Source organism: Panthera pardus, unplaced genomic scaffold, assembly GCF_024362965.1.
Source record: "Panthera pardus isolate Hobbes unplaced genomic scaffold, ASM2436296v1 HiC_scaffold_13, whole genome shotgun sequence".
In the NCBI taxonomy this organism is placed as follows: Eukaryota; Metazoa; Chordata; class Mammalia; order Carnivora; family Felidae; genus Panthera; species Panthera pardus.
In genome coordinates, this window is record NW_026526688.1 from 166044082 (window position 1) to 166055899 (window position 11818).

Genomic DNA, 11818 nt, shown 5'->3' on the forward strand with positions numbered 1-11818 from the left:
CATTGCCACCTGTAATTTCAAGGAGAGTGAAGTAATTCAATCTGTTCATACACCTAGGCTGCAAAATGGCACTGTTTGCTGGGTGGCACTAATGTCTGTCGTAAGTCTCTTTGAAAATATCTCTCTTCAAAAGGAAATCATTTTAAGTATTAATTTGTTATCTCCTAACTCATAATGCCGAGTTCCCTTATTTCTTGCTTCCAAATGAGTAGCATAAAGATACAGCTACCGAGAAGTTACACATACACAAAAAGGAAGAGCAGCTTGTAACCATATTTTAATCGAGGGTATGACTAGGACGATATCAGGAAGCTTCTATGTTGATTACTGACTATGGCTCTCTGCATATTACAGATATGGATCTCTTTCAAACTGAAGATTCAACATATGGCAATTTCTTTGTTGCAGGCAAACCAGGAGCCAGTTCAAAAGAGAAAGTCACCTGACTTTTCTATTCAATTCATACAGCGAATCAATAAAATACACTTGAGCAGATTTGATACATGACTTACACAGAGACCTACACACCAAAACACAGACAGGGATACCCATGCCTTGGCAGGGCCGGCATTCACATTTCTATGCCTAAAAAGACACTTCCTTATCCATATCTATTCTTCTAACACACCTTCTTCCATATGCCAAAAGACAAGTGTACACGCAAATGCAGACTTATGCTGTGCATGAATCTTACTGAGAAACGGAGAGGAAAAGGGAACGATAGAGAACTAATAAAAGAGGGACGTGCCGGCCAAGCTGGAATGAAAAGGAGGGCATGGTATACTAAAAAGAGGATGAGGAAAAAAGCGCAGGAAAAAAAAAAGAGAGAGAGAGAATGAGGGAAATAATGCATTCATGAGAAAATAAAAGACACCATAAGAGAATGTGGGGAGATGAGGGTTTTGACTGACTGCTCTGCAAAGGTGGGCACGTGAATGTCACTGGGAAAGAGCGGACGGGAACAGATGGAAAAAGATGAGTCAGAAGATTCAATAAATTTAATAGCATCTCATCTCATCTACTACATGTCGAGGCAGTGAACTAACAGCTTTCAAATACTTCAGTAACATCAGCAAACACTGTGTAGTATTGTCTATGATCCAGATGCTGTCCTGTGCACAAATATCAACTTGCAGAGTATTCACAAAGATCATGTGAGGCGGACTCACAATTACTCTTACTCTACAGGTAAGAAAACTAAGGCGTAGCAAAGTGAAGGAATTAATCCAAGGTTGCATGGTGGGTAAGTAGTAGAACTAGGATGTGAACTAGGATGTGACCCTCACACCAGGATCGGAATTCTTAACAATAACTGCTTTTTGTACTGCATCTCATTTCCTTGGAAGAAAGTACCATGGTTCTCATGTCCATATGAAGGCACAGATGCTCACGTAGGCACTTATTTATTCATTCGGTTGTTCACTCATTCACTGATTCCTCAAGAATCTCTTGAGAGATGATATATGCCCAGTTCTGCGCTAGACACTTGGTAGGTAAAGATAATTGAGATGAGTTCATTGCTTTAAAAGGGCTTACGGGCTAATAGGGTAAGATAGAAAAGTTAGTAAATAAGTTCAATGGGGTGGTCTTTAGGTTTCATGTTAAATGCCTGTACTAAGTCCAGCAGGAGTACAAAGGATGGGGTGGGCAATTTTATCTGGAAGGGTAAGAAGTAGTTTGTAGGGCTGAGGCCTGAAGTGTCACCATGCAGACGGTGGCATATTCCAGTTGAAAGGGGGAATGGGAACCAAGAGCATAGAGGCATGAAATATTTAGTTGTTGAGAGAAACATAGACATTTTCCTTTGCAGGGAGCAAAGAGGACAGAGTGATGTTGAAAAATTAATGCTGGGGTGCCTGGGGGGCTCCGTCGAGTGCCTGGCTTCAGTTCAGGTCACGATCTCGCAGTTTGTGAGTTCGAGTCCCGCATCGGGCTCTGTGCTAAGAGCTCAGAGCCTGGAGCCTGCTTGGGATTCCGTGTCTCCCTCTCTCTCTCTGTCCCTCCCCTGCTTGCACTCTGTCTTTCTCTCTCAAAAATAATAAACATTAAAAAAATTAAAAAAAAATAATGGTGATTATGGAGGGTGTATGTGTATACACACGTGCACATGTCTAACAAGATGTGTGCAGAAAGAGCAGAGTTGAGGCTGGACATATAAACAGTACACTGGTGATATGCAAAGGAGCTCACACCTTATACTTTTATCAAGAAAGGATTTTAGATGATCAAATGACACTATCAAATTGGTTTAGGAAGACTCATGTTGGCCCTATAGAAAGCCAATTAGAGAAAGCAGAGATTGGAGGAGAGAAACTAGTTAGCAAGCTACTGCTTACTTGTAATGCAGTAGTTCAAGCAAGGAAGGGGCTAAGGCTATGGAATTGGTAATAAAGGGAATGGATCAGAGACAATGGATAGATGGGAGGCATTTTCTCAGCAACAGCAAATGAGTGGTGGTGGTGGTGGTGGTGGTGGTGGCTGTGTGTGTGTGTGTGTGTGTGTGTGTGTGTGTGTCTGTTGACAAAAAAGAGTCTAGAATGACTCTCAGTTTTCAGGATTTTGGTGGCAGGATGGTGCTAAGATAGAGAACACCAGTGGAGATTCTTTTTGAGAAAAAAAAAATGTCTATTGGTGACGCATAGTGAGCTTTTAGAGATAGAGAGCTTTGAGACTTTTCAGTAGATATTATAGCCGAGGCTACCCAAGGTCATGCCTCTGGTACCAAGACTCCCAATTTGTATTCTAAAGTGCTTAACTCTACAAAGAAATCAGCAATTATTTATTGTGCATCTATGAGCAAGTCCCTTTGGCAAATACAAAGAGGTTTGTAGCAAGAAGAAATGATCTCCATATTATTATTTAAAATCACTTGATATCCATAATTAATTTGCCATGGCATGATTCACTTTTTCTTAGAAGTAATTGGTTTCTATTTTCTCTTTCATGTCTTTTTAACTGACCACTAAATACTCATAGCCTGATTATATTTTTAATTTATTTCTTTGCAATTCATATACTCTCTCTTCCTCTCAAGATGGAATACTTTTGATGCTAAAAATAATGATATTGAAATAATCCTTCATTTGGGACCAATCCTAGCCCACTTGAAATGTATGTAAATGGGCTCAAATAGGGTCCTGGATTCCTTCTATCCTCTGATTTTGTTGTTTTTGTTATTAGCTTCTTCTGCATAATTTTGGCTGATGAGGTATTATTCAGAAAATATCCATATCATACAGGGGCCCCTGGTTGGCTCAGTCGGTTGAGCTTCTGACTTTGGCTCAGGTCATGAATTTGTGGTTTGTTACTTTGAGACCAGTTCTATGCTGACAGCTCTGAGCCTGGAGCCTACTTTGGGTTCTGTGTCTCCCTCTCTCTCTGTTCTTCCCCCTCTCACACTCTGTCTCTCTCTCTCAAAAGTAAAGATTAAAAAAAACTAAAAAAAAAAAAAAAAGAAAAGAAAAGAAAACATCCATATAAAACAGGAATTGTTTTCATTCTGGACATGAACTTTCCCAGTCCTGGGAGTTCTTAAGTGTCCTAGAAAATGCTTACTTATGTTCTTAGTAATATGGGAGCAACTAAATTTGTAAATCATTAATTAAATGTAAAGCTTCCAGTCTCGCATTCTTTTTCTTAAGCTGCATGTTACTCCTTAGTGAAGATAGTGTGAGTTTTTAGAGTATATGTAGAAGCCTTGGTCTTATGTTACTTCATGCTTTTCAATTTGCTGTAAGCTCTCTGAGGGTAGAGACCATGCCTTAATCATTATTATATCCAGAGTGGTACAGAATAGAGTGTCTGGTAAATTGCAGATACTCAGCAAGAATTGTTGAATGAATATTTGGCTATTATTCACAGATTTACACTGCCTTCATAACACCACCATGTTAACAGTTAAATATCTTGCCCAAAGCTTCAATGGTATGGTAGTTAAGCATGGAGACTATGGAGCCATATTACTGGACTTTACCAGGAGGAGACTTTCAGCCAGATTAAGCTTTCTGTGCCTCAATTTTTCATCAGTGAAATGGGAATAATAAAAACCTAATCCTTACTTGTTAAGATTAAATAAGTAAATACATGCAAAATATTTGGAATGGGATCTATTTATTTTACTAGTGAAGATATTTTTAGTTTATTTTTATTATTCATTACTGTAATTTTTATAAAACATGCCTCAGAGGGAAAAGCTGCCAATCACATAGCTTCAGGAAAGGCACAGTAAATTTTTGTTTTGCGTTACTGGAATGTTATCTTTGTTTTAGGAAGTAGTTGAATAACTTGAAAATAAATTTTATCTACAATTTCACAAAATGAATGTAAACGATTTCCTTACAAAATACTCTTTATAAGTGTTTGATGTAAGTAGTTTTCAAAATCTCAGAAACCACCAGGATGTCCTGAATGCATTATATACTTGATTTGCAACTTAGGTAAGGATCTGCAAACTTACTTTATTAACAGAGTTACTCTGCTTGAAGAAGGTGATATGCATACTATATCCAAGCTAGTATACATGATATATTTAGTTCTAATGAAATGTGATCTAAATGCATTGGTGTAAGAGAGTAGTTTTGGAATTATTTGTTTATAAGGCTGGTTACTCCCCCTTTCCAGCTGTTTCTTCTTTCAGAAGCTTGGAGTCTAGTGCACACGTTAGAACCGTTCATCTAAATTCAACTTACAGGGAAAAAATGAAGCTTGACCAAACCATAGTTTTGACCTAAGAATTACCAAATTGGTATTTGCTTTAGCTTTTGTTTGTTTGTCTGCTTGTTTTGTTTTTAATGATAACGTGGCCAATATATGAGAACAGACTAGTACTCCAAGCAAACTTTGAAATTAGTAAAGCATTCTGGGGAAAAGTACAGGATAGTATTTAATTCTGTGAAAACAGGAAAATTTATGCTTTGGTTCTTAATTTTTCACAAATTTATATTCTCATTCAAAAGGATGACACAGATGGGAAGGTGTAGTTAAAGTGTACATAAATTTATTAGAATACATGCTTAGAATAGAATAAATTTATTGTGGAATACATGCTTATATTTTAAAATTTGTAAATATAGTGAGAGGCTATTCTTGTTGAATTCTGGTACTTCTTTTCAAAGTATGTTAAAATCACCCTGATTAAGTTATGTTAGTGAGACTAAATGCATTTTGTACAAATGCATTATATAAATGCTATTCTCATTAAAATGCTTATGCCTATTTTTATGAGTTTAGATACCTATCTTCCTACAGATAAATATCTGTATATCTGTATGCATGTATTTGTGTATATTACATATATGTGTGTGTGCATTATATATAATATACACATATTACCTTATGGAACTTAAAGATTTATGAGGTCGCCTAGGGCATATAGAGTGGTAGTTCCCTGGAACAGTAGTGCAAAGTCTATATAGCTGGGCCCTAAAAGGGAAAACTCTACAAAATGTCTGTTCAAGAGCACAAATGGTTTTATAATGAATTTTTAAACTGTACAATATTATAAGATATCAGGAAAGAAAAATCAAACAAAACCAAGATCTCGCTAATTCCTTGCCTTTCTTTTATTCTTGTTCCTCATGGGGAAATCCTCTTTCAGATTTGGGAGTTAAAGATGAGGAATATCTAAGAAGTGACCCGTACCTCCCAATCTAATCTGTGGGAGGGTAATTCAAACAAATTCAAACAGGAGGTTTTGCACTGCCCTAGCCTGGGCAGGAACGAATTTAGATTTACTGGCAACCAATTAGTTGTCAATTCTTCTACAGGATTGGTTGCCTTAAGACATGCTCCAGAAGGAGTGGGTAGGAAGAGCTTAGTCACGACCTACCCAGGCTGGCTCTCAAATCACAGTTCACTGTGCTCCATCACAGAGAGGAGAAAAAAATCAGACTGGATTTATTAGATATTTGTGGGACAATCCTAGAAGATATTCAGCTGGACTAGCAACACAGTGAAATACCAGTAAAGATACAGCAGTAAAAGTAGAGGTCCACTGCCTGCAATCAGCTTTTCTGATTTTCATTTCCTTTAAGGTGCTTTGAAGTTTAAATCACAGCTACCCAACTTCAGTAAAATTGCAAAACATTTTGTGGGGAAGAACTAAAAATTATGTTTTTTTTGTATTTTAATTTTTAAAATATTTATTTATTTTTGAAAGAGAGAGAGAGAGAGAGAGAGAGAGCCAGAGGGGTAGGGGCAGACAGAGAGGGAGACACAGAATCCCAAGCAGGCTCCAGGCTCTGAGCTATCAGCACAGAGCCTGGGCTGGAACTCATGAACCACGAGATCACAACCTGGGCCGAAGTCAGATGCTTAACCGACTGAGCCACCTAGGCGTCCCTAAAAATTACGGTTTATAATGAAATTTTGGAATCTAGTTTTTACTGAGTCTGTCTCAAGTAAGTGCATAGTCAAATCTATAGCCAGTTCTAACATACAGTTAAAAAAGTAAACAAATGGTGAAAATCATCCCAAATAGCACGAACTTTGTCAAGTTCCATGTAAATGGGTCATATGGCAATGAGATTACAAATTTATTAAGGGCGCTAAAGGGAAAGGCTAATTTTTTAGAACAAATCATTCAAATAGATACAGATTTTGAGATAAAACAAACCTAAATGCTGTAACTCAGCATTAGAATCCGGGGGTCGGGGGGGAATACTACAGTGGTAAATATGAAAATAATCTATGAAGATATTTATAAAAATTGTGACATTGATAAAAGAGAAGTTTTGTTGGAGCATAGCAATTAAGGTCAGGAAGAAACCACGAGCTGTTCAACTTCCATTATCAAAATATAAACAATTTAGTAGTAATGTAAATGGCAAAGTGATAGAGATCTTAATGAAGACTGACTTACAGAAATGGAAAATGGGAAAATACAGCAGGAAGTAAAGTGTTCACACCAGTAGATGTTTAGATTCCCTAGTTGCAAGGTTTTAAATGGCAAGCTTTTTATCTTTGTGAATTTCAATTAGATTCTGCAAGGGAAAGTCAGGAAGGGAATATTAATGATGGAGGAGAAAGCTGGGTGGTGTTCCATTCTTCACAGAGCCAGCTACATAAGAGAGCAAATGTTTGTTTAGGCGGTAGCATATTCAATGCTCATTCAGAAAGTGGTGATTAATAGGTTAAAGAGAACAGCTTGAAATATTTACAAGGTAAAGGTTTTACTCTCCTCACATATCTTCAAGGCAAAGCTAAAATTGACTGTAGATTAGCAGTGCCCGTTGTTATGAAAACTGCACCATCTAGGAAAAACGTCTGAATTTCTGGTTCATAACTAACGAAATTGAAGTGTTTGGCACATATTGACTCCAAGTGTAATATGAGAAAAACGTATCAGCATACTTCTCTTTTCTCCCCTTTTAAAGTGTCTAACGTTTATAACAACTTCTTGAAGAGATAAACACCCGCTCTGTTTTGCCTTAGTAAGATACAAGCATAACATTGTTATGTGCAGTACAAAAAGGAAAATGTCTTTCTCTCTCTCTCTCTCTCTCTCTCTTTTTTTTCTTTTTTTTTTGGTTTTTGGTTCAAGTTGCACGTTTGGATTTTATCGCCTCAGATAAAACAAGAGAAAGCAGACAGATGAAACACAACGCTTAAAGTGCACTGTAGGACTGGAATTACAACAGGTCCCTCCACCACCAAAAAGCCCTACAGGGGGAAAAACTCAAACCCCACTACACTACATCTCCTTCCCGCCCCCTTACCCCCCCCCCCCCCAAAGAATTGCAGACGTAGTAGAAGCACAACAGGTACCTTTTTGCTTGGGGTGGTGGTGGTGCGGGGTTGCAGAATGTAAACTTTTTTAGAGCTGTGGATTGAATTTGATCACCACGAAGGGAGGACGCCTGTGAATAGACGTTGGGGAAAAGAATGGTTGAGAGTGAGCGGGAGGTTTCCCCAGGTGCATAATCTGCAGACGGACTTTCCCGACCGGCTGGAGGGAGGTCTCCAGCCCTCAGGGCTTTGTAGGGAAACTGGTGCTGACTGCACGAGTGTGAAGGAATGAGTGGTGTATCAAGACGGCTCAGGAAATCAAAGAAACTTCCTGCTGTCTGATTCCACGCAACATGCGTTGAACTTGCTCCTGCGTGGATGCGCTGATGACTAAGTACAGGCTGATTAGAGTCCCCTCGCCCTCCAGCGGGAGTGGTATCTCTTTACCTCTCCTCAGCAGCCACGTCGCTCCAGAGCCAGGGGGTGTTGGGGGGCGGGCGGCAGGGCGATGCCCCGGGGATCTAGGGCCGCGCAGACACATTGCGTTCCCGACTCTGCACCAACACCCACCGGCAGCCCCCCCCCCCCCCCCAGGAACCCCGGGGCCTCGGGGGGAGCCCCAGCGGGCTGCCGCCGGGAGCAGTCCCGGGTGGAGCGTGGGCTCCGTTCCTCCGGCGCGGCGTGGGCGCGGGCAGCAGCGCTCGGGGCGCACCGGGGAGCTCGCCGCCGCCCCGGGCTGTGCCGCTGCAGGTGCCCGGCGGGCGACGGGGCGGTTACCTTGGACTGGGGCGGGGGTGGGGTGGGGGGACCTGCGTTCCCGGGAACCTCGCTAGCCCTCCTCCCGGGCCTGGCTCCTCCTCCTCCAGGCGTGGGGCTCGTGCCCGCCACTGCCGGCGCGCACCGCGCCTGGGCTCGCGTCCCCCCCCCACCCCCCCCGCCCGCTCCTGCCAACGCTTCCCCTCCTCCTCTTCCTCCTCCTCCGCCCATCACCGCCACTACGGACGCCTTCGCCTCCATCTACTCCCCGCGCCGCGGCCGTCGCTCTCCGCGCTCGCTCCGGCTTCCACCAGCCCATCGCTGCCCGCTCGCTCGGCTGCTGCAGTCGCTCTCTTCTCTCTCTCTCTCTCTCTCTCTCTCTCTCTCTCTCTCTCTCTCACTCGCGCTCTCTCTCGCTCTCCCTCAAGTTTCCCGTCTCCTCAGATCAGGGCAAAGGGAGGAAAACACCCGATTCTGCCTGCTGTCTCAGGTAAGGTCGCGCACGTTGGCCCCAGCAGGGACCCCTTGGCGCCTGCCTTTGCCTCGCGTGCCTGCCTCGTCTTCCCCACCCCACTCTCCGATGCTCCCTGCAACCCGAGGCGGTTCAGCTCGCCTCCTCCTCCCCAACACGTTTAAAACATAATTTCGATACTCATCACCAGAAGCGCATCTGCAACTACAATAAGATCCTAGACGCCGGCCCGCCCGCCCGGCAGGCAGAGCGTTAGCCTGGCTCTTTTATAGTCTGCAACTTTGCACACTGTGATTGCCGCTGCCTGCCTGCCGGTGCTGGATCCGGGAGCCTCACGCTCCTGCTCCGATTGTGGTCTCGGCTCCGGAACAGCTGTCCAACGCGTCGTTTCGCAGCAGTTGAGCCGAACCCGGCTGCCTCCGAGACGTGGTCTCGGGCAACTGTGCACGGGCGGGGAGGGAGCTTCTTTTATTTTATTTTCTATTATTTTAGAGGGAGCGAAGAAGTGAAGACGCGAGGGCTGCAGTTCCCTGTAACGAAAAGAATAATAATCGAAAAAAGTGGGCTGCCTGCCCCTTGCTTTTCCCGTTGGGGTTGCGGGGGTGGTCTTGGCTGAGGGGGCTGTGGCATGGGGGACCCATCTCTCCTCCCCCTTTTCACTCCCCCCCTCCCCCTCCGGACCCGTTCTCTTCTCTAGCTCCTATGTCAGTCAGTTCAGGGTCCCGTGTGTTGTTGTTACGTGTGTGTGTGTATGTGTGTGTGTACGAGCACAAAACAGTGTTTGCTGACGATGGGGCTGGGGGAAGTTCCTGGCAGAGCAGTCTGATTATTTGGTCATCTTACTGCCAAGATAAAAAAAAAAAAAAAAAAGAAAGAAAGAAAGAAAGAAAAGACTACCCCCCCCCCCCCCATTCATCACACCCCACACTGCTCCAGTGGAATAATTCAATAGCTTTAACTCCAGTTCTCACACCAATTGACATTCTTTTGGGCTTTCTGGGACTGAATGTAATTTTAAGTGTATTTTCTTTTTTTCCATGGCTTTCCAAAGAGCGACAATGAAGACGAAATTAAACACCTACAACATGCATTTGCTTCTTCTTGTTTTCTTGGTGTGGGACCCAGCCAGGTGAGACATTTATTTATTGTATTTGACTTTTTAGATTCGGGGTAAAGGTGTGTTTCTTGAATGTCATCAATGCAGGGCTGGCCTTTGAGAAGCCGAAGTATTTTGAAGAATCAATTCTAATGAAGGGAAGAAAAAAAAAAAAGCTTGTATCAAGAAATTGAACTATGAAGTGGGAGAGACTATCAAAAGTTCACTGCTTCTGGATTTTAGTGATAAAATACGCAAGTGATCAGGAACATTTTCTTACAAAAAGAAAAGAAAATCACCAAAGAAAAGAATATCTTTTGGATGGCATATTCTTGCAAGTTTTGAAGTGGTTAAGTTGTATGCGTTTATAATGACACCAACATTCAGTAAAGAAGCCAACAGTGTTTCTTTAAGCCAAACAGAAAAGCACAAGCTAAAATGGTTTGGTTGTTAAGTTGATTTTTTTTTCCTTCCTTCCTTCCTTCCTTTTTTCTTTTCTTTCTTCCTTCTTCTTTTTTTTTTTTAGTGGTCTGTGCTCTTTAGTCAACATAGAAAACCCAAAGGATGTGTGAGTCTTTAACCTCTAGGTAGAGGCAGTATACAATAAAACAAAGCTTGATTTATTCATCAACTTTTCATATTACTGATTTAGAGATCTTTTATTGCTAAAGTGGTCACTGTCATAAACAGTACTTATTTTAAACATGTAACTAATTTTGCTTTGCCTGTGTTCTACAAACATAAAATTAATTCTTATTGCTTTCCATAACATCATCTTAGTTGTAGTCTTTTCTGATTTTGTATTATCAATGGGCATTTTTTATTTTGTCTAAACTTAGGATATGATTTTCAAAATATTAGAGGGCTTGAAATATAAATGATAAGAATGTTCATCTAATCATTCCTTTTAAAAAATAATGTCTTTATTATATCTTTATTTGCCTTTTAATTTTTCATTTTCCTGTCAAGTAATTGTCAAAGAATGAAAATATTTTGTGGAATTGAGAAGAAATCTCTTCGTAAAGGCTTATTTTTAGTTTGAAAGTAGCTCCTCATTTAACAGCTTAATACTGAATTTAGAAAAAGAATTTGACATATGATTAAATACCACTTTTCAGTGAAAACCTCTGTGTGAAACTTTACAATTATTGTAGTGATTGGTTTTAGAATTAGCTTAAGGTAACATAGAAACTTTTGATGCTGGAGTTTTGATAAACTCGTTTGCTGACATAATTTTTAAATGTTTACCTGTATATCAGTGTTTCAGTATTTTCCGTGCTCTCAAGACAATATTTGTTTGAAGTTGGTTACCAATTTTTTAATGTGTTATGACTGTTTCTAGCTGTGTAATCATTTAAATGCAAATTGACTCTGTCAATGATACTTTACACGGTACACCTTGATCAGACAGCTCTCACATATAGTCTTTGATTTTAAAGGAGTGAACCTACCATGGTCAATTAGCAATCACTGAAGGTCCTCAGTGCTTAACCATTATTTCCCTCTACTAGTTTTCTGTTCTATATTTGACCAGTAATGCTCATGCCAGTATTTTATTCTATTATATAAATGATTCTTTTTTGGGGCCAGTAATTTAAATCTCTGAATCATTCTAGGGGAAAAAAAATGGCAGTGAAAAGGGACATTCTGTTTTATGCGCCAAATTGCTGGATGTCACAAAATCAGGTCTCTGGCTTTCTGATGGAGAAATAATGGAGAAAATCACTGTTTCTGACCCTTTTCTGGTGATATTTTAAGACCATTTGTTT

General features: G+C 41.0%; 2 protein-coding genes across 5 annotated transcripts in view; one reads left to right on the plus strand and one right to left on the minus strand.

The window, feature by feature from the left end:
* Positions 1 to 983: 983 nt before the first annotated feature.
* LOC109275200 (translation initiation factor IF-2-like) lies at positions 984 to 8800 on the minus strand. The gene is made up of 4 exons (XM_053900720.1): positions 8716 to 8800; positions 8173 to 8508; positions 7765 to 7856; positions 984 to 1485 (listed from the first exon to the last, which is right to left on the minus strand). The coding sequence occupies exons 1-3, from the start codon at positions 8798 to 8800 to the stop codon at positions 7837 to 7839; spliced, it is 441 nt and encodes a 146-aa protein (XP_053756695.1). The 3' UTR covers positions 984 to 1485; positions 7765 to 7836.
* GABRA2 (gamma-aminobutyric acid type A receptor subunit alpha2) overlaps positions 8640 to 11818 on the plus strand; it is a 121579-nt gene continuing 118400 nt past the window's right edge. The window contains exons 1-2 of one of the 4 annotated variants that reach the window (XM_019412938.2): positions 8640 to 8971; positions 10005 to 10082. In XM_019412938.2, the coding sequence (XP_019268483.1) occupies positions 10012 to 10082 (71 nt within the window). In that variant the 5' untranslated portion in view covers positions 8640 to 8971; positions 10005 to 10011. Of the gene's footprint in view, positions 8972 to 9230; positions 9514 to 10004; positions 10083 to 11818 lie in introns of those variants that run through there. The other 3 variants (XM_019412946.2, XM_019412925.2, XM_019412931.2) reach the window with 3 other exon arrangements.

Coding starts and splice junctions, on each gene's coding strand:
- LOC109275200 (XM_053900720.1), bottom strand. CDS start 8,800: ATGGGCTGGTGGAAGCCGGAGCGAGCGCGGAGAGCGACGGCCGCGGCG. Junction 8,509..8,715: donor CGAAGGCGTCCGTAGTGGCG/GTGATGGGCGGA, acceptor CCCCCGCCCCAG/TCCAAGGTAACCGCCCCGTC. Junction 7,857..8,172: donor GACGTGGCTGCTGAGGAGAG/GTAAAGAGATAC, acceptor GTCTATTCACAG/GCGTCCTCCCTTCGTGGTGA.